This window comes from Calliphora vicina, chromosome 1 (assembly GCF_958450345.1).
Source record: "Calliphora vicina chromosome 1, idCalVici1.1, whole genome shotgun sequence".
NCBI classification, from domain to species: Eukaryota; Metazoa; Arthropoda; class Insecta; order Diptera; family Calliphoridae; genus Calliphora; species Calliphora vicina.
The window spans coordinates 31,581,191-31,608,775 of record NC_088780.1 but is presented as its reverse complement, the minus strand read 5'-3'; the positions used below and the strand labels follow the sequence as shown (position 1 = coordinate 31,608,775).

Genomic DNA, 27,585 nt, shown 5'->3' with positions numbered 1-27,585 from the left:
TATATTTTTCATCTTGAATTGCAAAATTTGTTGAGGGAATAGTTTTGATAGTTGAAAAGTTGTTTCTTCTTTACATTTTTTTCTTTTTTAAATCATTCGGTTTCGTTATTCGACCGAATATTGGTATTCGACCGATTTTTGGAGTAATCCGAAACCAATTATTCAGTTGGACTGTACTATATTAGGAAAATATTTAATCAAATAAGCGGAATCAGTAACTAAATTATATTCTAAGGACAATTTACATCAGACATTTATAACCTCAAAAAATTTAATCATCACTTATGGCAACACTACACAAAATTTCACGAAAATACATCCCTGTATTCTGTAATGACAATTTAGTGATTTTTTTTGCTAACTAATTAGTCGTACAGACAAATCTCAAAAAAGCATGGCATATTCTATTTTACAAGTACATTTTATTATCGCTTCAGTTTTCGAAGAAATAATAATACTATTTTGTATACTTTTTTTTGGGTCTTATTTCTTTCAGCCAAATCCTTGCTTATTTTCTTTCAATAAAAACTATTTGGTAGTTGAAACTCGAAAATTCACAGTTTTACTAAAATTAAATTTATTTTCATCGAAATATAAACCAAACAGAATTCAATAAAAATTGCACAGCCCTTATGTGAAGAAGAAAAATAATTTGTTTGCTATTTTTTTAAATAATTTTCTTTTTATATATATTTTCTTTCTTTTTTTTTTTTTGTTTGTTTGTTTTTATTTTTGTATACAAATTAATATTTTTCGCCTATTTTCTTTGTAGTTTATTTTCTTGTGTTTTTATTTTAAAGTTTTTGTTTAAGGCTCTCTCATGTTTTTCTTTTTTTAATTTTGTTAAAGTAAATTGTAGGTTGTGATTTTAATTACTTCATTCTTTTATGAATCTTGTTTTGTTTGATCATCATCATCATCATTAATTAATTAATCATTATCAATCATTTAATTAATTTATAATAGAATTATAATAATTTATAATAACGCAAAATAATAAATTGGTAAATTAAAAAAAAAATAATAAAATAAAAATAAAAAAAATATTTTTTTTTATGTTTAATAATAAATCATAATAATAATGCTAATTAATAAATGTATAATATAATTTTTTTTATTTTTTATGGATTTTTTTTTAAATGTTTTTTTTTGTAATTTTATTATTTTTTTTTTTGCATTTTTTTGTTTGTTTAAATTTTAAATGTAAATTACAACGGAAGTGTCGGTGTATTAGTAGTTGGTGTAGGCGTCAACATTGACGCGGATGGAGGATAACGCAACGTATGCTGTGACGTTGCTTGTTGTATATAATCCTGGCTAGGATTATTTAAAACGCTATCCCTTGAATTTGAATGTGAAGTGGCGCGTAGCAAAGTAACTGCTTCGCGTTCTGGACTACATTGGACACCATCTAGTCATTTTTGACGTGATGATTTCTTCTTCTTTCGTTTAAAGAAACAACAACATCTGCAAGGGAGAATGAAAGTTAATATGGATAATATAAATTTATTTATTTATTAAATTTCGAAATAAAATTACTACAAGAGAAACTAGTTCAACTAGTTGGTGCTCGCGTTTTTAGTTTTGCTAAATTGGCATCTCTCACATTAACAGTTATTTGTTGATAACAGGGATGGAAATTTAATTTTTTGCTTTACGCAGAAATTCCTATAGAAAAGTGTTCTATTGAAGATGTTGTTAAACACAAAATTGTCTGTAGTAAATAGTGTTATACACAAAATTATCTATAGTAAATACTGTTATACACACAATACTGTTATACACAACATTATCTACAGAAATTACTGCTATACACTTAAGGTTCTATAGAAAATTGTGTTACGCACAGTATTTATTTATAGTCCAATTAGAGCTTCAATCGTAGTTCTATTTATAGTTCAATTTAAGTTTCATTTAAACTTCAATTGTAGTTATTTTTATAGTCTAATTTGAGCTTCAATCTTAGTCTAATTTATGCTTCAATCGTAAGTGTTTTTATAGTCTAATTGAAGCTTCAATAATAGTTGTATTTGAAGTCCATCTTCAGCTTCAATCGTAGGTATTTGTATAGTCCAATTTGAACATCAATTGTGGCTTAAAGCGTACATCTATATTTGGTGCAGTTTACCTTCAATTATAGTTAGTTCTATTTTAGCTTTAATCTTAGTAAGAATTTGTCCAGTTTTATCTTTAATCATATCCATTTTGAGCTTCGGTCGTTGTTCTTTTTATAGTCCCATTTGAGCTTCAATCTTAGTCTAATTTACATTTAAATTATAGTTCTTTGTATAGTCTAATTTGAGCTTCAATCATATTTCTATTTGAAGTCAATTTGAGCTTCAATCTTAGTTATTTTTATAGTCCAAGTTGAGCTTCAAACTTAGTCTAATTTTTGCTTCAATCGTAGTTCTTGTAATAGTGTTTTTTGATCCTAAATCTTAGTCCAATTTAAACTTCATTCATAGTTCTATTTGAAGTCCAATTTGAGCTTCGATTTTAAACTCCAATTGTAGTTCTTTTTATAGTCCAATTTAAAATTCTATCGTAGTCCAATAGTTGTTCTTTTTATAGTCTAATTTGAGCTTCAAACATAGTCTAATTAATGCTTCAATCGTAGTTCTTTTTTCAGTTCAATTTGAGCTTAAAACTTGGTCTAATTTATGCTTCAATCGTAGTTGTTTTCAATCTTAGTCTAATTTAAGCTTCAATAATAGTTCTATTTGAAGTCCAATTCGAGCTTCGTAGTTCTTTTTTATGGTCCAGCTTAATTCAATCTTAGTGTAATTAACGCTTCAATCATAGTTATTTTTGTAGTCTAATTTATGCTATACACAACATTTTCTAATAGAAAATATTGTTACATATATGAATATGAAATGGAATATAAAAATGGTACGACACTTCCATGCCTGGTTGTCACTTTTTACATTAAGTTACCAGACTGTTTTAGCTTGAGAAAAAAGAGACATTTTGCTTTAAGAGAGGTGCCAATGTGAACATTTACGCAGTTAATCTTACCAGATTTAAAATAACATTAGCTTTAAAAATTGGCTTTTATAAGAAAATTTTAACACCCATTTTACTAATATCTGGTTATTTATGATTATCCTAATGATATTCTAACAGAAAAATTATATCAACCACCAGCATTTCGTAACGAAAAATGGCAATTTTTATTTTTTTTTGTGGAATTTTGTTCAAGTTTTTGTTGTGTAAAAAAATCAGAGTGTAATTTTCCATTTTTTTTTTTTGGAATGAATAACCTTATATATTTTATAAAAATAATAAAATATTGTAGAAGAAAAAAAAAACATACTTTGTTTCATCGACCAACTCGACTTCAGGCTGTTGTGTTATGGGAGTATTTGAATGACCAGCAGTGGGATCGTCCGCATTTAATTCACCATTTGTCGAACTCACAACCTAGAATTGAAAAGAACACAAAAAGAAAACAATTTTATTTATTAGAGTTTTTTTTCTTATATTTAAACACAAAAAATTGTAAACAAATGAAACATACATAAATGATTATACATTTATTTGAGAAATAGTTAAACCCAATTTCTGTTTGTTTGACAAATAAAACATATTCCAAAAATACGATTACATTATATAAAATAATACACATCGATAGATAGATTGATATTAACTAAATATTAAATGGGTGTACGTATAATAACATACAATGTAATCTCATCTACTACATGAATGTATTTATGTAAATAACATATCTTTTCAAATGATATATCAAACAAAAATGAATATAAAAAGAAAGAAAAAATACACACATTAAATGCTGATTTAAGTAGATTTGCTAAAAATCGAATTAAAACCAATCAATTATTTTAAGAAAAAATAAAAAAAAACTCCAAATAGAATAGTTAACAATTGAAAAAAATTCAGTTAAAATTGCTACTGCTTCAACTTGAGATTTTGACCTAAATCAGCATTTTGTTTTCAAACCACAAGATCGTTTACTGCAGACAACAGTTGCACACTGAACGCACACTTAAAATACACATCACACATGTAAAATAAATATTTGTATACCTTTTTTTTATATGTACTTATATAATGAAAAAGACACACTATACTTAAACAAAATTTAAAATAAAAATGTTATAGATTTTAGATTTGATTAACAATAACTAAAAATCAATTCGTTTTTTAATTGATCTAACAACTATTCGTTTGAGTTTTGTGGCACCGAAGGTGTTCGCGTGTTATTGTTTGTCGTCGCATGTTCTGTTGTTGGTGAGTTGGGATTATTGGGAGTAGTAGTGGGTTCAGCAGCAGTAGCAGCCTTAACTGATATTTCATCTTCTCTTTCGATTTCATAATAAGCATCAAAAGGACTATCATCATCCGAGCCTGAATCTTCGGGTTGTTTCTAAATCAATTAATCAAATTTGTTTTTTTTTAGCTTTGAGTACATTGCTCTACTATCATTCTCAAGATTTTGTTTTAATTTTCGTTGTTGCACTTAAAACTATTTAATATTCTTGCAATTTTGTTTGGGTTTTTAGTAAAGAAAATAATATTGTGTGCTTAAAATTGTATAGAAAAAATATTAAACATTCCTTTGACATGCACAACAACTATTACCAACTAAATTAACTGTAGTATAACATTCCTTTTGTTTTAATATTAAAATTACTTTCCAATACTCATTCATGCATTTTTTTTTTGTTCAAAATAATTAATAATGATCAAAGTGCTTTATTTATGATATTTGTTTGAGGTAAGGAAATGAAATATTGAATTTTATGGAGACTGGGATATGATGAAATGCTTTTCATTGGTGGTTTTCTGGCTTATTGGTACTTAAATATAAAAAAAGAAATATTACTCATACCACTTGTAGTCCACTAAATTATTCAATTCGGACGATTTCTCAATTTTTGTAATAAATTTGCCGATTTAAATTTCAATGTAAACAAGTAAGAGAGCTATATTCGGCTGTGCCAAATCATAGATACCCTTCACCAAATTATACTTAAAAATATATTATATTTTTATAAAAAAGTTTTTTTCTTTTCGAAATTGTTTTTTAATTATTGTTAAAAAAGTTTTTTTTTAATTTTTTAAATTTTTTTTTTTTAATTTTTAAAATTTTTTTTTTTAAAAATAATTTATGACAAAAACAAATTTTTGATGAAAAAAAAATTCGGTTTAAAATATATTTTTCCCGATTTTGACCCGTTGTAGGTCCAACTTACTATAGCTTTATATACATCGGAATGGACTTTAAAATATCTATCATTAGATATCCATATTGTCTATATTAATGACTTAGTAATCCAGATATAGATCAAAAATAGGCCAAAAGTCGAGGTTTTCCCGGTTTTTTCCTTATATCTCAGCCATTTGTGGGCCGATTTAAAATAGCAACCGAGCCGAAAGAATTCCCGACATATTGATGTATGAATCATGTATGTAAGTTATTTAGGGGCTACTCATGGCGAAGGGTATAATAATGTATCTTCTTTATCTGGCTGATGTTATATTTTATATATTAATTTGTACTAAAAACAGCATATTGTGCTTTAGAGATGAGCGATCCCGTGATTTTTAAAGAACGTCGTTGCTACATATGACAATTTGCTGTCTACACATCGCAAATTTTATGGACGCAATGAAATTTGACAATTGCAGCAATAAATATTGATACGTCAGTATCCTAGGGTCAGTAACAGTTGTTATCAGTGTATGTTGAAAAATATAAAAGAACAACATTAAAAGTATGTTGAACAATATCAAAGATTGACTTAAATGTATCTGTTACTTGCTATATTCAGTAACAGTGATTTTTTAATCACGCTGATTAAATCACAGGAGTGGAAATATCACTCATCTCTATTATACATATTAATCTTTCAAGTAATATTACTCATACCACTCGCAGTCCAAACAAATTTTAAAATTATCTGCTAGGGACTGGCAGTTGTTGTGGCGATTTTTCGCTAAAAATTTTTATAAAAAAACTTGCCGATAAAATTTTCTATTTAAAGACGTTTACTATTATTTAGCTGATAGTATAATTTAAATATATTTTTTTATTATTTGATACTTAGAAGTAACTAATTGATAATTTGTTCGGCCCTAATATAAATTTGGCGATTTTGTGCAACTAAAACAACAACCCCGTTAACCCTATTGACAATTAATGTTGTTTTGCTTCTTTTTGTTGCAAATACCATTCACTGGAAACTGACATATTAAATATTTACAGACAAATTGTAATTACATGAGATATTACTCATACCACTTGTAGTTCAAACAAATTTAATCATTATCTACTAGGGTCTGGCAGTTGTGGCGATTTCCCACTAAAATGGACACCACTAATATTAATGAGGTTTACCATCATTATTTAGCTGATATTATAAGGGCTGATTCATAAACAAAAAATTTTTAAAATTTTCTATGAAAAACACAACAAAATTGAATAATGATACAAACATTTTAAACTTGTTATACTGAATCAGGATCATAATTTATATTTTTGTATTATTTGATACTTACAAGTAACTATAATTTGATAATTTGTTCGGCCCTAATAAATATTGACGATTTTTGTTACTAAAAGTACAACAACCCCGTTAATCCTGTTGACAATTAATGTTGTTTTGCTTCTTTTTCTTGCAAATATTATTCATTTGAAACTGATATATTTGAAGTGCTATGCTTTTTACATATAAATTATAAGATTTGCATACATCTTTCCAAGGCGTATTAACAAAGTGAGTGCATAAAATCAGCTGTTTCTTAATTCGCTGTGGTTTTATGTACACTATATGTCAAACATTGTTTATGTTTACATTTGTTATTGTAAATAACATAGTAATATTTTAATTCGCCTTGATTTTGACATTTAACGTACATTTTAACAAAAACAAATTGCCTGTTGTTTTTGCATTGTTGTATTTGTTGCCGGGACGCACTCACCTTGTTAATACGCCTTGCATCTTTCAATCAACATTTATAAACAAGTCAGTTGTTTGAATTGTTTTGTATTTTGAATAGAAATTACCAACAATAATATTGATTTTGTGCAACTAAAACAACAACCACTATATAAACACTGTTGACAACTGATGTTGTTTTGCTTTCGCTTCTTTTTCTTGCAATTGTTATTCACTTGAAACCGACATGTAAGAAGTGCTATGCTTTTTATACACAAATTATAAGATTTGCATAAAACTTCCAATAAATATATCTAGCCTAGTCAGTCGTATGATTTGTATTTTTAAATATAAATTACCAACAATATTCAGACCAACTTATCAGGCCTGTCACAGAATTCTATTCCTATAGAAAGTGGAATTAATTCGGCATTTTGCTTCTTCAGAAAAAGTAAAACGAAAATTTCTTTCGGAATGAAACCAGTTACAGTTTTTAAAGTGGAATTGAAATTTCTTTGTTTCTCTAAAAAGTTTAATTAATTTCTGTACCATAAACTTCACTTTTGTCAGAGCACACTGATTATTTTTTGTATTCAGTTTGAATTGTCAATTCACTTGTGGTTGTTGTGGCGAAAAAATACAACAAACCCAAAAGCAAAAAAACAACAACAGGCAACTTTGACCGTTCACCTACTTTTTAACAAAAACAAAGTACCTGTTGTTTTTGTATTGTTGTAGTGATGCAGTCACCTTTCTAAGTGTGTCCTGACTTTTGTTTTAATATTAAAAACGTTGTCAAATTAAAATCAGAAATACAGAACTATTAAATATTTTTTGAATTAATAAGTTACACGGAATCTGAAGAACCTTAAACGAAATCGATCGGAATAAAAACAATGGAATTTAAACCATCCGGACAAAGGGGTGTATATTTCAGAAAATTTGAATTCAAATACAAATAAATACAAATTTTTAAACACAATTGAATATTTTGAATTGCAATTAAATTATTTTGAAATGCAATTATATAAATTTCTGAAATATATGTAATTGGAATAAGCAGTATTTTTCCATGTCCCCTGTCAAAATTAACGTTTAACATCCCGAAACTGTTTCAGTATAACCATGATACAATAATTGTAGAAGGTAGAATCACTAGGGAGGGTTTTCAATATTTACTCTTATAACGTCAAACTTTGATTTTGATTTTTTTCATATTTTCTTTTGTTTGACGTTACAAGAATTGTATAATTGAGAATTTATTTTCTACTGAGTGTACCTTATATAGTTGTGTCATGAGTATAACAATAAACAATTATAAATTTCAGGAGCCTGATGTCAGACTTGACGTATCACATCATAAACAAAACAAGAGTAAAACCCACGTACTAAGGGTCGTTTTCTCATTAGGTGATTATCTTTTTCCCAACGAAAAACTGCAGATTAAAGAAATTTTGTTTTCTCAATGTCTCATTTGCTCGCAAAGCTAACCCGACCTCATCTGCCAATTATTTATTTATCGTACAGATAAATTCAATCAGCTGACTGCTGTTCATAGTTTTTATGTGTTTGTGTTTTTGTAAACGAAATTAAATAGATTTTATAAAAAAAGTTTAATAGAGGAATTAACATTAATTTGATGGAGGATGAGTTCCAAGTGAATGCTAAAAGAGTTTATCATGCCAGGCCACATGCAGGATAATGAATTTTTCAAAAGATTCCGACTGTTAAACAGCTGATTTATGTAAACATGTTGTCACTTGAAGGCAGGGTTTCCAACTTTCACATATATTTTGAGAGGTATTGCCATCTGAAAATAATGTTTTTTGTCGGTATATTGAGAAAATCAAAATTGTTAACGGACCTGATAAATTTATGTCGACATTTAGTAACAGGCAGTTTTTCGATACATTGAGAAAACGGGCCTAAGTGTTTTAATAAATTATTAAAGAATAATTGGGATAGTTCTAAACTTTCTCAATTTTATATCAAACCTTATTTTTGCTGTTGTTTGATTTCAAAATAATTTTTAATTCTCATTTTCTTCCAAACTTCTATATTATAAATTCTAAATCCCTTTATACATTTTTTTTTTCAAAATATGTATGACAATTTTTATTTAAAGTGATTTGCGAAATAAAGCCCTTTACAATTTATACATATTTATTCATATTTATATTTACATAAGTTTATTTAACAAAATAAATTTATGCAAATGTGTAACATTAAAAGTAAGTCAGATAAACGTAACGTTTACAATTGAATAAATAATAATGTTTAAAAAATAAATTTAACGAATCCTTGAAATAAATATGCAAATATGTAGAATGTATATGAATGTATCTATGTATGAATCCTTGTGCATTACATAATACCAACAACAAAAATAAAACATATTTATTTAACTTAACAACTGTGTATACTTTTCATTAAAATACTTGTACCTTCCCAAAAAATTACTTAAACGAAAAAATAATCAATCTTTACAAAAAAACAAAAAAATCTTAATGGAGAGAATAGTAAATAGAAAACGTATTTTTAAACAGGGATGCAAAAGCAGGCACTTTTCGAAACTAACTAAAAAGGTACTAATCAAGGACGTTGTAATAAAGTCGTCACTTTCAAAATTTCAAGCATAAGTTTTTACATCAATACTTATGGTCAAGGAATGGTGTGTAAAATTTTGGGGCCGACTAGGTGGTGAAAAAATCCATGTTTCAGCTATAATTCGAATTATTTTTTTTGGTTAAGATCTAAAATTAAACCTTTCTCTATGGGTAAAATTTCTCCATCATCTTGGTACTATTTGTAATTTTCAGTTTTGCATCCCTGATTTAAGTACTACATATGTATGTTTAAAAGTATGTGTAATGTTTGTATGTTTTGTGTATGAATGTACGATAAAATCATTAAATACTTCCTACACAACGGTAGCAGCACGTTTACGTTAAGGTGTTATTTTTTTTTTGGTGATATTTCAAAAAAGTACTCAGCTAAAATGTAACCAAATTACATTTAGACACAAATGTATACGAGAGATAATAACAACAAAACTACTAAAAATAAATAATCAATACAGGTAGTTATTATTAAGAAAATCAAATGAATTTGTTGAATTTTCCAAGATTAATAAAAATGATGAAAAATCAATGACAGAAATGGAAACAATAATTGTAAATAAATCAACAACAACAAAAGAATTGGAGAAATTTTCAACTGCATGTGGTTGAGTGTGTGTGTGAAATTAAGAACAGAGAGAGGACAGAGAGATAGAGTACCTTGAGTAAATGTAGAGTAAATCAAGTGAAAACATTAGAAATGAAAACATCAAAAATATAAGTGTCTGCATAAAAATCAATCAATCAACAGGTTTCATACGTAAGTAAGTCGAGAGAGAGATAGAGAGAGTATGTTATAGTAATAGTTGTAGAAGAAGAACAAGAACAATAGTTAAAAAAGTAACGGGATAAATTGGTCGATAAGAAAAATCAAAACATAAGAAAACAAACAACAAAAACAATAAACAGAGTATATTTTAAAGGCACAGGGAGCAGGAGGAGAAAAGGATAATTTAAAATCATGTTTAATTTTAATTACAATTGAGACGAGGGCCACCAAATGCAAAACAAGCAGAAAAATGTATGTATTTAAAGTAAAAAAAAACAATTATGAGGATTACTGCATACGCTTTTAAGTAGGTCAACGCAAGTTAAGCACTTTTATGGAGACTTGGGAAATTAATCTCCAACCAAAATGTGTAATGAAATTATAAATATGCTCGTGCTATGATTTGTTGTGATTTTTGACATGGATTAACTCAACCAGAGTGTGGTGGTTTAATGCATTTCGTTGTGGCCGTAAAAGAACGGAAGAACGTTCTGGACTCCCAATTGAAAAAAAAATCCGCCCTATACACCCGAGTGACTACTTTTTGAGAGATTGGGATTGTTTTAAAATAAAAATCGAGAAAAATAACAACACCAATCCCAAATATGAGTTCAAAGTGCGAAAATCGGAAAAAATCAAAAACTCTACACTTTAATAATCTTGAATTATCCAGATTAGAATTTTTCCGCATAGTACGTTATTATATTAAAGATATTTTCGAACCAATTTGCATTATGAGGTTAACGATTTTGTCCACGAATTCAAAATAAAGCCAAAATATATGAGTAGGTTTCATAACAGTGAAAAAATGTTCAAAAAAGAAAGGGCTTCTTTAAGTTTGATTTTGGAATAACTTTAACAAATGATTTTCAACAATAAATGTAAGTAATTAAACATAAAAAAAACTTAATTTTATTTACGCACTTAAAAAATGTGAAATGAACGAATTCCCATGACTGAAAACGCGATTGTTGTAAAATTCATTCTTTTTTTGTTTTATGGAAATGGAATCTCTGTAATTGGCAGACATTTTGTTTTAAGAGAGCTGCCAATATAGACACATACAAATATGTTGAGTTACCAGATCATATACATCCCCTTAATAAAACAATAGTGTATAATTTTTTTGCCATTTCCAAATAATTGAGTTTAACATTTTTGTGTTAGTAGACATCTGGAACAAAATTAATATTTCAATTGATCTTTTGACCCACTTTGTTCTATTGAGGAGACGATATTTCATAGACACATCATAATACTAATAAAAATAACTCGTTTCGAGTGAAACAAATAAAAATTTATGCAATTACATGCAATATTGTATTGACCTAGATGAAGGAGAATAGTATTAACAAACAATAAAAGCCATTTTCAATCACAAGATTTACCTTCACTACAGTAGAAGTAGTAATCCTAGTAACTAATTTCAACAACTTCAGAAGGAAAGAACAAAATCATTAAAGCAATTATCTTTCATATTCTTCAAGTCTGAAGAAATATTTAACATCAAGGATGACATTATCACCTATTTCCATGGGTTTATATTTTTTTTTTTGGTGGATATGAAAAATATTAGATGAGAGTGAATGTTTAACAAATAAAAATGTAATAATATTCGCCAGTTTTGCATTTGCCCTCCATCGTCCCAATTGTAATTAGATTTATTTAATACATTTAAAAAATCAATATGCTGTACATAAACTTAAATATTACTAAACAAATTCTAGCATTTAATCTTCTTTTTACCTAAAAATATATTTTATTTTTTCAAAAATTAACCCCCCCTTCAAACACAAAAAGGATTAGTATAGAAACATATAGAATTATATAATTCAAATATTATACAGAGACATAAATATTGAAACCATGTTACACATCAGAAAACAAATTAGTTAATTATAGAAACAAAATGGATGATTTTCTTTTGTACACATATTTATGCAAAAGAAAGAACAACATGAATGTTTGTGTATTTTTTGTTTATGTTTTGACACTCAGCACTTACCTGTACAGAACCATGCCTATCGGCAGGCGTAAGATTGCCCAGTGTAGCACCTGGTTTAGGTACATCTGGCCACGCAGCAACACCTCCTTTGGCATTTGTCTAATGTTGCCACCCCATCATACAAACACACATACACATACACACACGCATCATTTTAAGAGAGCGATTGTTGGTTTTTATGTTTTGTTTTTATATTAAAATAAATAACGGTATTTAAAGAGAGTTGTTGTTTTTTTTTGTTTTGGTTTCATTAACGTTTTCGATCAATCAATCAATTTGTTTTGTTCGATGAGGAGAGTGCATTCATTCATTCATTTAGAGGTGGGTAGCAGAGTATAAGGATGTTTTTGTTATTTAGGGATGTTGGTTTATTATGGATGGTAAAAAGCCGATGATGGTGGTATTTTTTATACATCATTTTTTTCGTATTTGTTTGTTTTTGGTATTTAACGTTGTTTTATATATTTTTTGTTGTTTTTTTTTATACAATTTAGTAGTACGTATCATTTGGTTTTTGTTTGTTTTTTTTTTGGTTAATTTCGATAATTATGAAAAAAATAAATAAATAAAATAATTTCATAAGTTTTATGTTGAATTCTTTTAATTTTTTTTGGTTTAAAAATATACATATAAAATTTTGAAAAAAAAACCTTTAGCCATAAGAAATTTTTTGGAAAATAAAAAATGTTTACAAAAGAAAACTATAAAAATAAATGTAAAGTTATAACAAAAAAAGCAACAAAACAACAACAAAAAAGTTATTATTACTAAAATTGTAGTAGGATTTATTATTTATAATGTGCGTTACTCGTTAAGAATACAAGAGTTTTGTTTTAATAAAGCTCTGAGAGGTCCAGAAAATATCTACAACTAAGAAATAAGACTTTTCAAATTATATTTTTCTACTATAAATTTGCTGCTTGGTTTTTATGAAATCCAATATAAATTCATATCAGAAATTTGTATAAAATACTAAACTTTTTGTAAATTTTCCAAAAAGAATTTATTTATTTTATAAAAAACAGATTCTAAATTTAATTAAGGATTTTATGTTTTTTATTAAACTTTTGAATATAGAAAATTGGTATTATTTTTTCATATATGAGATTGTTTATAAAGAAATTTTCTAAAGATAATCAGTTATCGATAACATGAAATTTTGTAAACAAAATTCTCCAGTTATCGATAACATGAAGAACTTACTGTTTTTGAATACAGCAACTATGCGAAAAGTCTCCAATTATCGATAACATCAGATAATTGTCAATAAAATTAGAATTGTTTCTAAAGAAAATTCCTCAGCTGTCGATAACGAGAAATTTTCTAAAGAAAAATCCGCTAAAATGAGACATTTTCTAAAGAAAATTCGTCAGATATTGATAACATATGAAATTTTCTAAAAAAAAATTCTTCAGTTATCGATAACATGAACAATTTTTTAACGAATACAGCAACTACGAGAAAAGTCTCAAATTATCGATAACATTTTATAAAGAAATAGCCAAATTGTCGATAAAATTAGAAATTTTCTGCACCACCTGAGAAATGTTCTAAAGAAAATTCAGCACCTATCGATAACATGAGAACTTTTGTAAAGAAAATTCAGCACCTATTGATAATATGAGAAATTTTCTAAAAAAATGTCTTCAGTTATCGATATCATGAGAAACGATAATATGACAAATATTCTAAAAAATTCTTCAGTTATCGATAATTTGAGAAATTTTCTAAAAAAAATTTTTAATAAACGATAACATGAGAAATTTTCTAAATACATTCTTCAATAATCGATAACATAAGAAATTTTCTAAAGAAAATCTTCAGTTATCGATTACATGTGCAATTTGTTATAGAAAAATCCGCAGTAATTGATAACATTAGAATTTGTCTAAAATTATTCAACAGTAATCTATAACATGCGAAATTTTCTAAAGAAAATCTTCAATAACCGATCTCATGAAAAATGTTGTAAAGAAAATTCTTCAGTTATCTAAAAAAAAATTCCGCAGCTATTAATATAACATGAGAAAATTTCGATAGTATACGCCATTATTTTAAAGTTAAATCTTAGATATAATCAATTATTTTACAAATCTCTTTTCACCGAAATAAATTTTCATAACTTTTTTTTACAAAATGTTAGGAAGACAAGTTAGGGTTATTTACTGCATATAATTTATCAAGATTTTAGTTTTATAATTACAAAATATTAAAACTACAATTACACAGATCGATAAAATATTAATTTTTCTGAGGCGTAACTCTTTGCTGTCAATTTACAAACATACATGTGATAATGAAGTTCAAAGCCTATAAATTTCATTGTTTTAAATTGGTATAAACTGTTATTTATAAAAATAAAGCCATATTTTATTAAAATTGATGCATCAATTTTTACTTTATTCGCAATCAAGCAATGGTATCATTTTGACAGAAATCTGGCCATACAGCACTTCCTTTGACATTTTTCTAAAGTTGCCACCATCATCATCATACAAACACATACAAATACGCTTCATTTTAAGAGAGCGTTTGATGGTTGATTTGTTTTTATATTAAAATAAATAACGTGCATTTGTACACAAACGTGAAAAATATTTTTGTGTATACTCAAAAGTAACTGTATAATTTCGTTATTAGTGGTCGAAATTTGACCACCAGGCGATCCTAGTAATTGTGAATTAAGTCAAAATTTATACATAGATTTTAATGAAATGAGACTAGTTTTATTTTTAAGATACATATCAAAATTTTTGGGCTCAGAACTTCATTTTAATTTATTAATTTATTTTTATTGACTATTTGAAACCATTAAATTATTATTAAAAATTACAAAATTACAGCAATATTTTATACAAGTTAGTACAGTAAATGAAATTTGCGTTTACAAAGTTATAAAATAATAGGAAAAAATAAAAAGTTTTAACTAAAAAAAAGGTATTAATTACAAAATTATAAATATTAGTGAAAAAAGTATTTTGTTAGACAAACTAAAATATTCATTACATATTAAGAAAAATACACAATAATGTTAAAATATCCCTGCTAGCCCAAAAAAAAAAAAACAGAAATAATAAAAAGCACTACAAGTTTGCTGAAATTTTACACAAGAAATTACCCATTACTTTAGAAAAAAACGCGATTTTTTCTATTGACACTAAAGTTTTTACAGCATAAACAACACTAGCTCAAATTTATGTATATTATCAGTACTTCTACCACGCCCCTTTTTTATATATTAAACTTAGCTTTTAATTGGCGAAAAATATAACAACAGAGTACACAACAAACAAAATCTAACCTCCAAAATTAAATATTCTTCATCATCTTCTTCTTCATAATCAAAATAAGAAACATCCTTTTTTTTCAATGTGTTACAAATTTAAATCAAAAATAGGAAAACGAAATTTTTAATTTAATTAAAAATAAAGTAAAAGTCAAATTTTCCAAACAAACAAAGAAGAGTAGAAATTTAAATACACAAAAAGAAATATTATATGTTGTTTATACAGGAGAACAAAAAAAAAACCCAAATAATTTAACCAATAAATAAAGAATATATGTAGTTTAAAATAACTTATTTACCTTAACAAAAAAAAAAAAACAGGGCATTTTATTTTGTAAAGTTTAATTATTTATAGGATAGAATTTATTTTATCTGCAATTCTATCTAAAATAAAATGCCCCTTTAAATTACAAATTCCAATTGAATAAATAGATTTTTAGAAAATTTAGTTAATTAAACATACAAAATAAGTGACAATATAATGAAAACTTGACCCCAAGTATATAAATAAGACAGTCAAGTTTGGCGGTGATGATATAATCACCCCTATCGTGAAAAACATGTGAAATTTATGTTCCCATGAAATATCCATTTCCCTCGAAGGGAAAATTGCTATCGTGATATTCCCCTAAAATTTTCATTCACAATAGTTGATTTTGTTCGTAGCAGCTGTTTATTGTTTACAAAATTTCATCTAAAAATTTCACAACATGGGAAATTTTTTCACATGAACAAAGTTTATGAACGAAAAATGGGAAATGGGAACATATTTCATGTGAAATGCCTTTTTTCAGGGCAAGGTATGGGTCCAATTCATATCATAAAGGATATTATTTTTGGAAAAAGGATACCATAACGATGAATAATTTTTAGTTTGTTTTCTATTTTCAAAATTTAATTAATTATGTTCCTATTATTAAGTAAATAAAAGTAGATTTCTTAAGAATTTATTAATTGAATATTTAGATAAATTTCCATTGTATTGTCAATCACTGCATGTACTGCTAAACCATCAATTACAATATATTCTTGGATTTTTAAAGGATTTAAATTCAATTGGAATTTGATTTGTTTTTTTTTAATTGTTTATGCAAATATCTTAAACATAATTTTAAAATTTAAATAAATAAAAAGAAAAATGTATACATTACCTTGCCTGTAACATTATGACGATCTTTATTTGGTGAAATGATAACTTCATGACCTGTCTGTAAAGAACCAACCGGCGTTGACTGTGGTAAGTTGTAGTAAGTTGTTAAAACATTTACAACAAAGTTCCAATGATCATGTTGATGATGATGACAGTTGTAACACAGTTTTTTGATTAAAAGATTTTGTTATTTTTTTTAGTTATATCATACATTAACAAGAGACCACAATGCATCAGAGTTGATAATTTTTGTTTGTTTTAAATTTAGTTTTCGTTTTAAAGATGATGATAACACACACATGTGAATGTGGTTGGTTGAAGGAGCGTAATGATAAAACAATTTGAAAAAAAAATAAAGTAAAATAAAAAAAAACATAATATTAGTCATTGGTTTTAAATATAATAAAATAGAATAGTTTATATTACTGATAAAAACATTTTTTTTGCTGTCATTTTTTTAAAAAAAATTATCGCAACACAAACTCAGCTAGCATACGGTTTCTAAGAAAATTATGATTTTGTTTTTTTTTGCACTTTTTTTATCTAAGGTAAATAATAATTAGAAAAAACCAACAAGTTTAAGAAATATAACAAAAAGCTGTAAAATTTTTGTTTTTAGAAGAATTTTTCCAGGTTATTTTTTTAATAAAATTCACCTTTTTACTTTAATGAATGAACAGAATTAAATATTCATTTGTTTTTGTGTTAAAAGAACATTGAAAATGTATTTTATTACAAATTCCGTTAAGGTATATCTCAATTATCTGAGAATGTTTGATTTCTTCTCAATTATCCATCTCTGTTATACCGTTACTTTTAATAAATAACTAGGCAACATTGGAGTGAGTTGCCATAAGTTTTTCTCTGCGATTTGCCTCTTGACAGTGATGCCAATTGTCAGTTTCAGCACCCCAGCTTAATTAAGCATTTCAAGTAGTGATATCAACTATTTACGAAAAAAGCTCTAGCAGAAGTGCAGAAATATTAAAAAATATTACACATTTGATTGTTTTTAATGCTATTGTTAAATATACAATCTTATTTAGTAAAAACATACCATTTGAAAATCTAATATAAACGAAATTCATTGCTTTTGGTTTTAGAAATATATTTCAAAAGTTTCTTAAGCAAAAGACAGAGTTTTTGTTCAGGAAAGAAACGTTTTTAACGTTATTTTAGAAATGGTTTTTAAATTTTATTAAAATTCCCTGGACAAAAAAATTCTTATTAAAACATAAAATTTAATTTTAAACTAAAAACTTTACAAATATAAAGAAAATAACATAAAATATAAATCAACAACTGATACCTTATCCGATTTATTTTTGGCTAAATGAGAAGGTGGAGCATTTTTCAAAACTTTCATTTTTTCAAGTTGTTCCTTGCTCTTGTAAGTGTTAATTTTGTGTGTGAGACATACAAAAATATATTAATTTAAAAACCAAAAGAAAAAAATATTTAAAATACATAATTGTTTTTTAAAAGAGACAAGAAACAAAACAAATTATTAATAAGAAAAAATAAAGTTTAGTTTATCATATTTAAAACACAATAGAAAATTCATTTTGAAAAAAAACCTAAAATTTCTTAAAATTAAACATTAATTTCTTAAAAACTTTGATGATAAAATTTTGTTATAATGCTTGATATCTTGAAACCTAAAAGAAAAATATAAATTAAACATTTCAAATTGAAAAACTAAAAAAAAGATGTAAAACAAAACCATTAACTTTAAAACATAAAAAACGCACCTTTTTTAAATTCAAGACAAAACATGTAATTTTGTTTAAACATTTCTTAGAATTATCATTTAAAATCAAGCAAGTAATTCATTCATCATTCATTTCATACTTCAATTCCAAAACTAGTTTTTTTTGTTTAAGTATTTATAAAAAATAATGCTTTCCAATTGGCCCACAGGTTAATTATTTTAGATTTGTTTTGATTTCTTTGTTTTGTTTAAAATTTAATGTTAAATTGTATCACGTTTACTGCCTACCATTGTCTTCCCTGTCCAGTCGAATTCTCCATCATCCACGTAGCCTTTACGATCGAATAAGTCTTGGAACAGTCTTCGCAGAAAATCATAATCGGGCGTTTCAAAAAAATCTAATCGCCTCACATAGCGTAAATATGTGGCAAACTCTTCAGGATGACCATCGCAAAGTACCTAGGAAGAGGGAAAAAGAAGAAAATAATAAAATAATTGTTTTATTAAATAAAGAACAACATTTAATACAAAGAATATTTGAAATAATAAAAAAACATTTGCAATAAAAATCAAAACTTACCTCAATGGGTGTTGCTCGTTTAGTATCACCAATTTTTTGATATCTTTCCTTAAGTGTATCGGCCTTAAGACCTTGCCATGGCAGTGAACCTCTTAAGAAATACATGAACATGTGACCTAATGCCTCTAAATCATCACGTCTAGATTGCTCTCTGCCCATGTGTGTATTTATAGACATATATCGCGCTGTACCAGTCAATGATTTGTGTTCCCGATATGGTATATGTCTATTTGTATCTAAATCAATATATTCTTTGGCCAAACCGAAATCTGTTAAATAAAAAGAAATAACAAAAAATAAAACAATTAGAAACTTTTTAAAACTTAGAACATACAATTTTCAATTAAATAGAGAAAGTTTAAAATGCAAAAGTCATTATTTATCATTTCTAACAAAACTTTGAATTTGTTTGAAGAATACAGCGGGAATACCGCATTTGTGCTGATTTAAACGGTAATAGGGCCACACTGATTAATATTACGCCATTTTGAAAAGCATGTGTTGCCAAATTTTTGTTTTTTTGCTGCTTAGTTGAGGTATACAGCGATAATAATATATTAAAAGTTGGAAATGTGTGTTATTATCGAAAATTTCGAATAAAATGTAGAAATGTATGAGTTCAAGGACGGAAAATTATATAAAATTGTAGCTTTGAGATCAGAAAATAGCCTAGTACTTTTATGAATAAAATGATTTCAAGATAAGATAATTTTATGGGAAAAGGTCATAGCTAACAATTGCCAATATTTTGAATAAATTTATATTGCACAAATGTTTCAAAATAAAAGCAAACAATTTGAAAAAATCTAGCATTTTCCCAATAGTAAAAAAAACTAAGTGAAAACAAAAACTACTCTCATAGGCGCGATTATTTTGAGTAATTTTTTATAACCAAAATCATTCCGTTTGTAACACATCAAAATATTTGTCGGATACCCACATTAGTATAAATATTCGGGGTCCTAATAATATTCTAAGTCCGTCCGTATGTCTGTTACAAACTAAAGGAGTTAGCTGGCTGAAATGTTCCACAAATACTCTCTGTTGATAAGGGCACTGCTACACGTTCAATATTTATTGACCGCGATCCAGTATCGAGATATTTATTGAAATTGTAGCATGCAGTATTGATGGATCGCGATCCAAATCGCAGAATAACCTAATTTTGCGTGATCCATTATAATGGGTCGCGATCCAAATATCACAATATATATTGAACGTGTAGCAGTGCCATAAGGTTTCTTGGGTATTGAAAATGGGCAATATCGGTCCATGATTTCACAACAACCTCATTTAAATGTCTCCCGGAATACTATTAGAGCAGTCATAAATATATTGATTATGCGACAATCCTGATAAAATTTTGCATAAATTATTTCTAATTTCATACTCCGAAATTATTCTATAAACTATGGCGAAAATCGGCCAACAGTTGTCCCTAGTCTCCATACAAGATCCCTCTCAGAAAATGACTTGAACATTCATGAATGTCTTATAATAATTAATATCATGATGCTTTTCCATATTAAATTGAAATTGTTGTAATAAAATTTGAGATAAATTCGTAAATGCAGTAAATTTGTGAATAACTGTGGCAGTTTGCAGAAATAAATTGCATTTGGAAATGCAAGGATAAAGCTACGTATACACGGTTGTCATATTCTTACAATATTGTCAGAAAATGTTCAATAAATGGTTATCACCCATATGTTTCCTGACAATATTGTAAGAATATGACAACCGTGTATACGTAGCATTATCCTTGCATTTCCAAATGCAATTTATTTCTGCAAACTGCCACAAATTTACTGCATTTACGAATTTATCTCAAACCGTGTATACGTAGCTTAAGTTAGAGGCCAACAGAGTGGCATCATTGCAAAACTGGTGTCCCTTTGACTTAACGCAGTGTTATAAATATAGCTGTTTTTAATCGCTTAACTTTCATTGCATTTATGTACGTATTATTATATTGTAATTAAATAATGAATAAATGTAAAACTTACCAATTATGTGGATAATTTTTTCTCGTCTCGTTGATGTTCTACCAATTAGAAAATTTTCTGGTTTAACATCTCTATAAATTAAGTGCCGACTATGAACATATTCGATCCGGTGGAGCTGCAGGAGTTTTTTTTAAATATTGTTTTTTTTTTTTTAAAAAAAAAGAAAATTTAATTAGTAATTAATTTAAACAAAGAATAAATTATAAACATGCTAAATTTGGAGGTGGGAAGGAAAAAGGGTTAAAGGTAGGAAGGGAATTTTATAAATTAATTTATTGTTTCTTTAATGTAAAACCGATTTTCTTAAAAACAAAATTGTAAACAGTGTCTCAACTAGCGCAGGTTTTTTTTTTTAATTATTTAAATGTTTATAATAAGAATTTCTTATTTAAGAAAAGAAATATGATTTTAAGATGAAATTATTTTAGCTAAATTATTTATTGAAAGAAGCTACTAAATTTTTTTTTTTCTTTTTGGTTTATAATGAAATAACAAACAAAATAAATAAAAATAATTCAAAGTAAAAGTAAAGAAAAATTATGATTTAAAACAAAACATGCGTTTTTTTTTTTTGGTTCAAATAAAATAATTAAAAATATTAAACAATTTGTGGTCTCAATAAAATTCTAACTAAATGAGTATAATAACAATATTTAAATAATGCTAAATATGAATATAAATTTTAAAGGGCGAAATAGAGATAGATAGAGATATAGTGGAGAACAAATGAGAAAAACTCAATATGATATAAAATAAAAATTAAAACCTTAAACCTTAATTAAGTAAGTAATGAAATAAATGTGGTATTAATTATTTTTTAAAAAAAGAACTAAAAATGATTTTTAAATGAGATTTTAGTAAAAAAAAAAGAAAAAAACTATGACAGCAAAGTAAACAAATTGTGAACGGGCCTAAGCTAAGTAATGTAAGGGTTAAAAACGTTTGATTTGATTTAATGCTGGGTTGTCTTTTTTGTTTAAATATTAGAAAAATGTGTGTTCTGTAAGTGTTTTTTTTTTTGATTATTTATATAATTTAGTTATGATTTTTTTTTGATTTAAAGGTGAGGTTTTCTTTTTTTATATATTTTTTTATAGTTTTGGTGGTTTATTTGGTTTGTTGTTGGTTGGTTGTTTTGGTGGTTTTGTAGGGTACTTACTAATTGTATTGCTATCAGTAGTACTGTCTTCAAAGTGAAACGTCTGCCGCAAATATCAAATAAATCTTCAAGTGATGGACCGAGCAATTCCATTACAAGAGCATTGTACTTGCCGCATGGGCCGAAGTAATATACTTCGGGTACACCTTCTGCTACAATAACAAAAACAATAACAACAACAATTGTAATATTATATGGAAAATATTTGATATTTTATTATTACATATTTAAAGAAAAAATGTGACAATGTTTATAAAAAACAAATTTTCCTTTAACACAAAAAAGAGGAGCAGCAAAAAACAATTTATTTTTTTTATTTAAACAGGTTATGTTTTTGTTTTTAAAGGAATTCGATTGTTGTTGTTTTTGTCAAGGTTTGTAATAAAGAGCAGTTGAGAGATTTTTTCTTTTTAAATTTATATTTATGAAAAAATAAACATAAAGTAATAGTAATATTTATGAGAAGGCTGCCGGGTTTTATTTTTTTTTGTATAAAATGTTTTTTGTTTTTTTTTTTTAATTTACAAAAAAGCTGTATTTTTATTTGTTTAAAAAAACAAGATTGTTAGTGCTTTAAAAAAATTGTTGCTTAAATTGTAGACGTTGATTTTTTTTGTTTAAATTTTTAAATGAAAAACACCTGTTGATTTACCACCCAAAATCGTATTTTTTTTTTAATTATGATTAAAATTATTTAATTTTATATTGTAATTTTTTTTATTCATGTAGAAATTCTCTTGGCATATTTGAAAAATGGAAGTCAAATGCTGTTTTTAATTAGAAAATAAAAGTTATAGTTAAATATTTACATTATAAAAATAAAATCAAGACATTTGTTGAGGCTTTGCTAAACGGAAAAGTGAGAGGGGAAAATATTTTATTTATAATGAAAAAAGAAACATTATGTTGCTAAACAAATTTACAGTGACAGATAGATAGTTTTTTACAATAAAGTATTGTATTAATTTTAAGTGTACTCTTTTTATTTTCACTCACTCTTATTTAAATTATTTAGTTTTTCTGTGTAATTTGTTTGATTTTACTTGTTTTTATGCTTTCTAAACTTTTTTTTATATGTTTTTAGTTAAACTAGTTGGCATCACTAACCTCGAGTTGCAATGACAGGGATGTCAACAAATATCAGTGATGATAGAACTACAGAGTTGTCACAAAATACAAGTGATGACAAACTTTTGTGACCAAAGCGTAACAGAAAGTGCTAAAACTGTTTAATAATTATTTATGAGATATTCAGGGTTATTCCTGTTCTCACTTTCACCATTCACCTTATTTTTGGAAGCATAATTACAACAATTGTATCTAATTTTCTCAGCATTTCTAATTATAAATGTTTACAAGTGATTGTTTTAACCTTAATTATATAATTTTCGAAATCTTATTTTATATTATATTGTTGTAATTATGCTTTCAAAAATAGGGTTAATGGTGAAAGTGAGAACAGGAATAGCCATGATTGTTTTAAAACAAGGAGAATTTTTATGCTCCATATTCTGTATCATATCAATAGTAGCTTTTCATATCCATCTAAACAAAATATGATAAATTGCTCCCGGTGCAAATAGAAATTACGAGTATTTTTTTAAGATACGTCTTCTTTTGTTAACATTTTGAAATAACTAAAACAGAGTTTTATGGAATGAATTGCTGATATTTTTAATTCTGAATTAAGAGTTTAGTGAATTAAGCTTAAGTAGAATTAGTTAGTTCGAAGCATTGTTTTAAATCAGATTTTTAAAATAACATTTAACCGTAAGTATTTTATCAAAGTTTCGAGTATATGTTAACTTGAGAATTTAAAAAAAGGACACGAAAAAAAATGTCTAATTATATTTCAGAAATTTCTAATTGTATTTCAAAAATATCCAATAGTATTTCAGAATTTACCAAAATTATTTCAGAATTTTTCAGAAATTTCCATTGGTATTTCGTATTTCTATTAGAATTTTCAGAAATACAATTAGAAAATTCTGAAATACAAATGGAAGTTTCTGAAATACAATTAGAAATTTCTCAAATACAAATGTAAAATTCTGAAATAAAATTGGAATATTCTAAAATTTTATATATGAAAATTCTGAAATATAATTGGAAAATTCTGAAATATAACTTAGGCATTTCAATTAATATAAATTTAAAAAAGACTTCAAAGTGAAACTCTACAATCTCACAAAAATGAGACATGAATCAGTATTTTCTGAACCGCATGAAAGAGTTTTGACCTTGAAAAGCAACAAGTCTATTGAAAATTATGTAATTTTCTGTTTTTAACTCGATGGCAATATAAAAGTTAAGTTTTGACCTTATTGACCAACGAGTCATTTGAAAACGATGTAAATTTTATGTTTTTGATCCGATTCTCTCCAATTTAAATACTTTTTTTGTATTATCTTCAAATTTAAATTGTGGTCACGCTTTTATTTGAGTAAATATTTGCCTTGAGTGACCATACCTTTAGCGAAGTCATAAAAACTATAGTATGTGCTACAAAAATGAGCAAAATTATACAAAAATTCCATAAATATTATTGCACTAAACTTTTTTTCAGTGTAACAACGCTAATATGGCAACACTTGGCCTTTAATATGGCAACACTTAAGCTCTCTCTCCTGCCATCTTGTTTTTCTCACTCAACAGTGATGCCAACTACATTTTAAACAACAACGAGTACTGAAAATTGTAATGGAGTAAAAATGCACAATTTTTATATATTTTTAACACAAATTTAAGAAAAACTGAAAAATTTCATAAATATAGTACCTCTTTACACATTCTTATCCATGTAGCTAACATTATCATAAAGTTTGTGAATAAAAAAAACAGAAATTTATTTAATTTAAAAGGTGATAGAAAATCTTTCTTAAATATGTCTTATAGTCCTTACCAAAATATTTTCACCATTAAAAATCAAGATTAACCCCCTTATTCATAATCAATTTTTAACTTTATGAAAGTTTTAGAAAATAAAATCTAAAAATTGATTATGAGTAAGGCTTTTAATATTAATTATGAAACTCATATTTTTTTTCTTAGTATACAGCTTAATAATTCTTTTTAATGATGAAAAACTTGTGCAATAATGAGTAAAAGCGAACTTTGAAATAAACGTATTCTCTTTTTAAAAAAAGAAAAACATAATTAACAGATTCTAAGAATGCACATTGATAAAGAATGACACATGTATGAAAAAAAATCCCAAACAAGTCATTGATAAAATATTTAAAACTGACGAAATTAATAAAACTCATTTTAAAATAAACAAAATAACTGAAATGGCAAAAAGGATTTAGAAATTAAACATTCTCCCTCACTTTCCGTTTTTAAAGCCTAACAGCTAAAATTTGTTTTTTTTAAAAAATAATTGAAATCAAAAGAAAATTATTTAGAAAAGTAATTTTTATCTTGGGTTAGTAGTTAAATTTTTCTAAAATATTCTTAATTATATTAAAAAAAAACATAAGATTTAAAACAGAACTCTATATTCATACATACTCTATTTTAGTCTAGTAAAATTAATTATTTATATAATAATAAAGTTTAATTATTTTGGTTATTTTGAAGAGAAAAAAAATTATACAATAGTCATTAAAATTTTGAAAAGACATACAAATAACATGCACTGAAAAGAAACAGATTTGGTTTTCGTTGGGAATTTTATGAAATATAATTTGCATATTAATTTGTCTATTCAAAATACGTGTATATGTAATTATAATTCGATAATCACATTATTTTAAAGATGACAACATATAAAACACATTAAGGATATTCACAAAAAGTTGTGTTTCATTGACAAAAATAAAATGATTTTTTATAATCAAACTAAAAATAATAGATTCTAACTATTTTCACTGGAATTCAATAGAAAAAATCATTAAAATATATTCGTAAATGCAATAAATATTACTTGACTGCTGTTTTCTAAGAATTAAGCGTTAGAAAACAAAGCCTATTTGGCATCATTGCTTTATGTCAATCGTTTTTTAAGGCAAATGATTGGCAGTGATGCCACACACTTTGAAGCGAAAGTGTTGTCCAGTGATGCAGGACATTTTTTAGCAAAGAGCGCAACTGGTTGAGGGTTACCAAATTGATTTGCAATTATTGCCTACACAACAAATATGATGTCAGTAACATTTTTTTTTGGTGAAAATCCTTAAATGCTTCTTTATTAATTTTAAATAAACATTTTGGTAATATTTGGTTAATAAACTTGTGGTTGTTTTTTCAACTTAAGAAATTAAGATATAATAACAAGAATTTTAATTTAACTACAACTACTAAATTTTAATAACTTTAAGTAGATTTTTGTTTTATATTTAAAAAAAAAAAACAAATGTTAAAATTTAATAGAAATTATACAGAGACAGGGAGTAAGAGAGAAATATAGAAAAAAATTTACATTTTATTTTGAATTATTTTTATTTATTATATGTTGTTGTTTTAATAATTTGCAGTTGAGACACTTTTTGTGGTAATAAAGAACTAAAAAAAACGAATAAACGACATTATTTTATTTTCCAACATAATTAAACAATAAAATCATAAACTTTTAAATGAAATTATTATATACAGTTGAAAAAAAAATAATAATAATCAAGTAATTAAACATTTTTCTTAAAAAAAAACTTAAATTTTTTATGATTTCTATGTTATAATTTTATAATTCTTAAAAAAAATTAATTTAAAAAAAAATGGGAATTTTTTTGTTGTTTATATGGTTAAAATTGTCAGAAACTTACAAGTTGCTTTGCAATCATCAGTACAGTCTTAAGTGAAAATTTACGGTTGCAAATATTGAAGAGATCTTCTAAAGACAGTCCCAATAATTCTAATACCATGGCATTGTAACGGCCACCACATGTGCCCAAATGATAAACACGGGGTATACCCTCTGGACAATTATCTATGATGGTTGGTGGTCCAATAATTATAATAATAATAACACACACATTTGGTTAAACAAGAGTTACACAGGTTGTTCAGCATTTTGCATTAAATTATAGTAGCAGTAGTAGAGTAGTTGTTGTTGTTTTATTATATTTATTATTAAATGTAAATGTAATTAAAACATTAACAATAAAAGAGAGTGTGTGTGTGTAATATTGAGAGAGGGAGAGAGTGTTTACATTACATATTAAACATATGTTGTTTACATCATTATTATCATCATCATCGTCATTATTTATAATATTCATTCATTATTTGTTTAAATAATTTATTGCGTGTTGTTGTTTTTTTGTTTACAAATAAAACAAAAAAAATATAAACAATAACAATGTGTTTGTTGTATATATATTGACAGATCGTTGGTTGTTTGTTGACAGATTTAATTGTTGATCGTTGATTTTGATGGGTAATAGAGAGATTCATTGGTT

General features: G+C 26.1%; 1 protein-coding gene across 4 annotated transcripts in view; it reads right to left on the bottom strand.

Moving 5' to 3' along the window:
* Positions 1 to 651: 651 nt before the first annotated feature.
* The window catches only part of gish (casein kinase I gish), a 107,652-nt gene continuing 80,718 nt past the window's right edge, over positions 652 to 27,585 (bottom strand). The window contains exons 4-11 of one of the 4 annotated variants that reach the window (XM_065507235.1): positions 26,950 to 27,113; positions 21,031 to 21,145; positions 19,025 to 19,293; positions 18,733 to 18,903; positions 16,735 to 16,815; positions 12,298 to 12,396; positions 3,317 to 3,423; positions 652 to 1,467 (exon numbers count right to left, since the gene is read on the bottom strand). In XM_065507235.1, the coding sequence (XP_065363307.1) occupies positions 1,416 to 1,467; positions 3,317 to 3,423; positions 12,298 to 12,396; positions 16,735 to 16,815; positions 18,733 to 18,903; positions 19,025 to 19,293; positions 21,031 to 21,145; positions 26,950 to 27,113 (1,058 nt within the window). In that variant the 3' untranslated portion in view covers positions 652 to 1,415. Of the gene's footprint in view, positions 1,468 to 3,316; positions 3,424 to 12,297; positions 12,397 to 16,734; positions 16,816 to 18,732; positions 18,904 to 19,024; positions 19,294 to 21,030; positions 21,146 to 22,189; positions 22,342 to 26,949; positions 27,114 to 27,585 lie in introns of all 4 variants that reach the window. The other 3 variants (XM_065507243.1, XM_065507250.1, XM_065507260.1) reach the window with 3 other exon arrangements.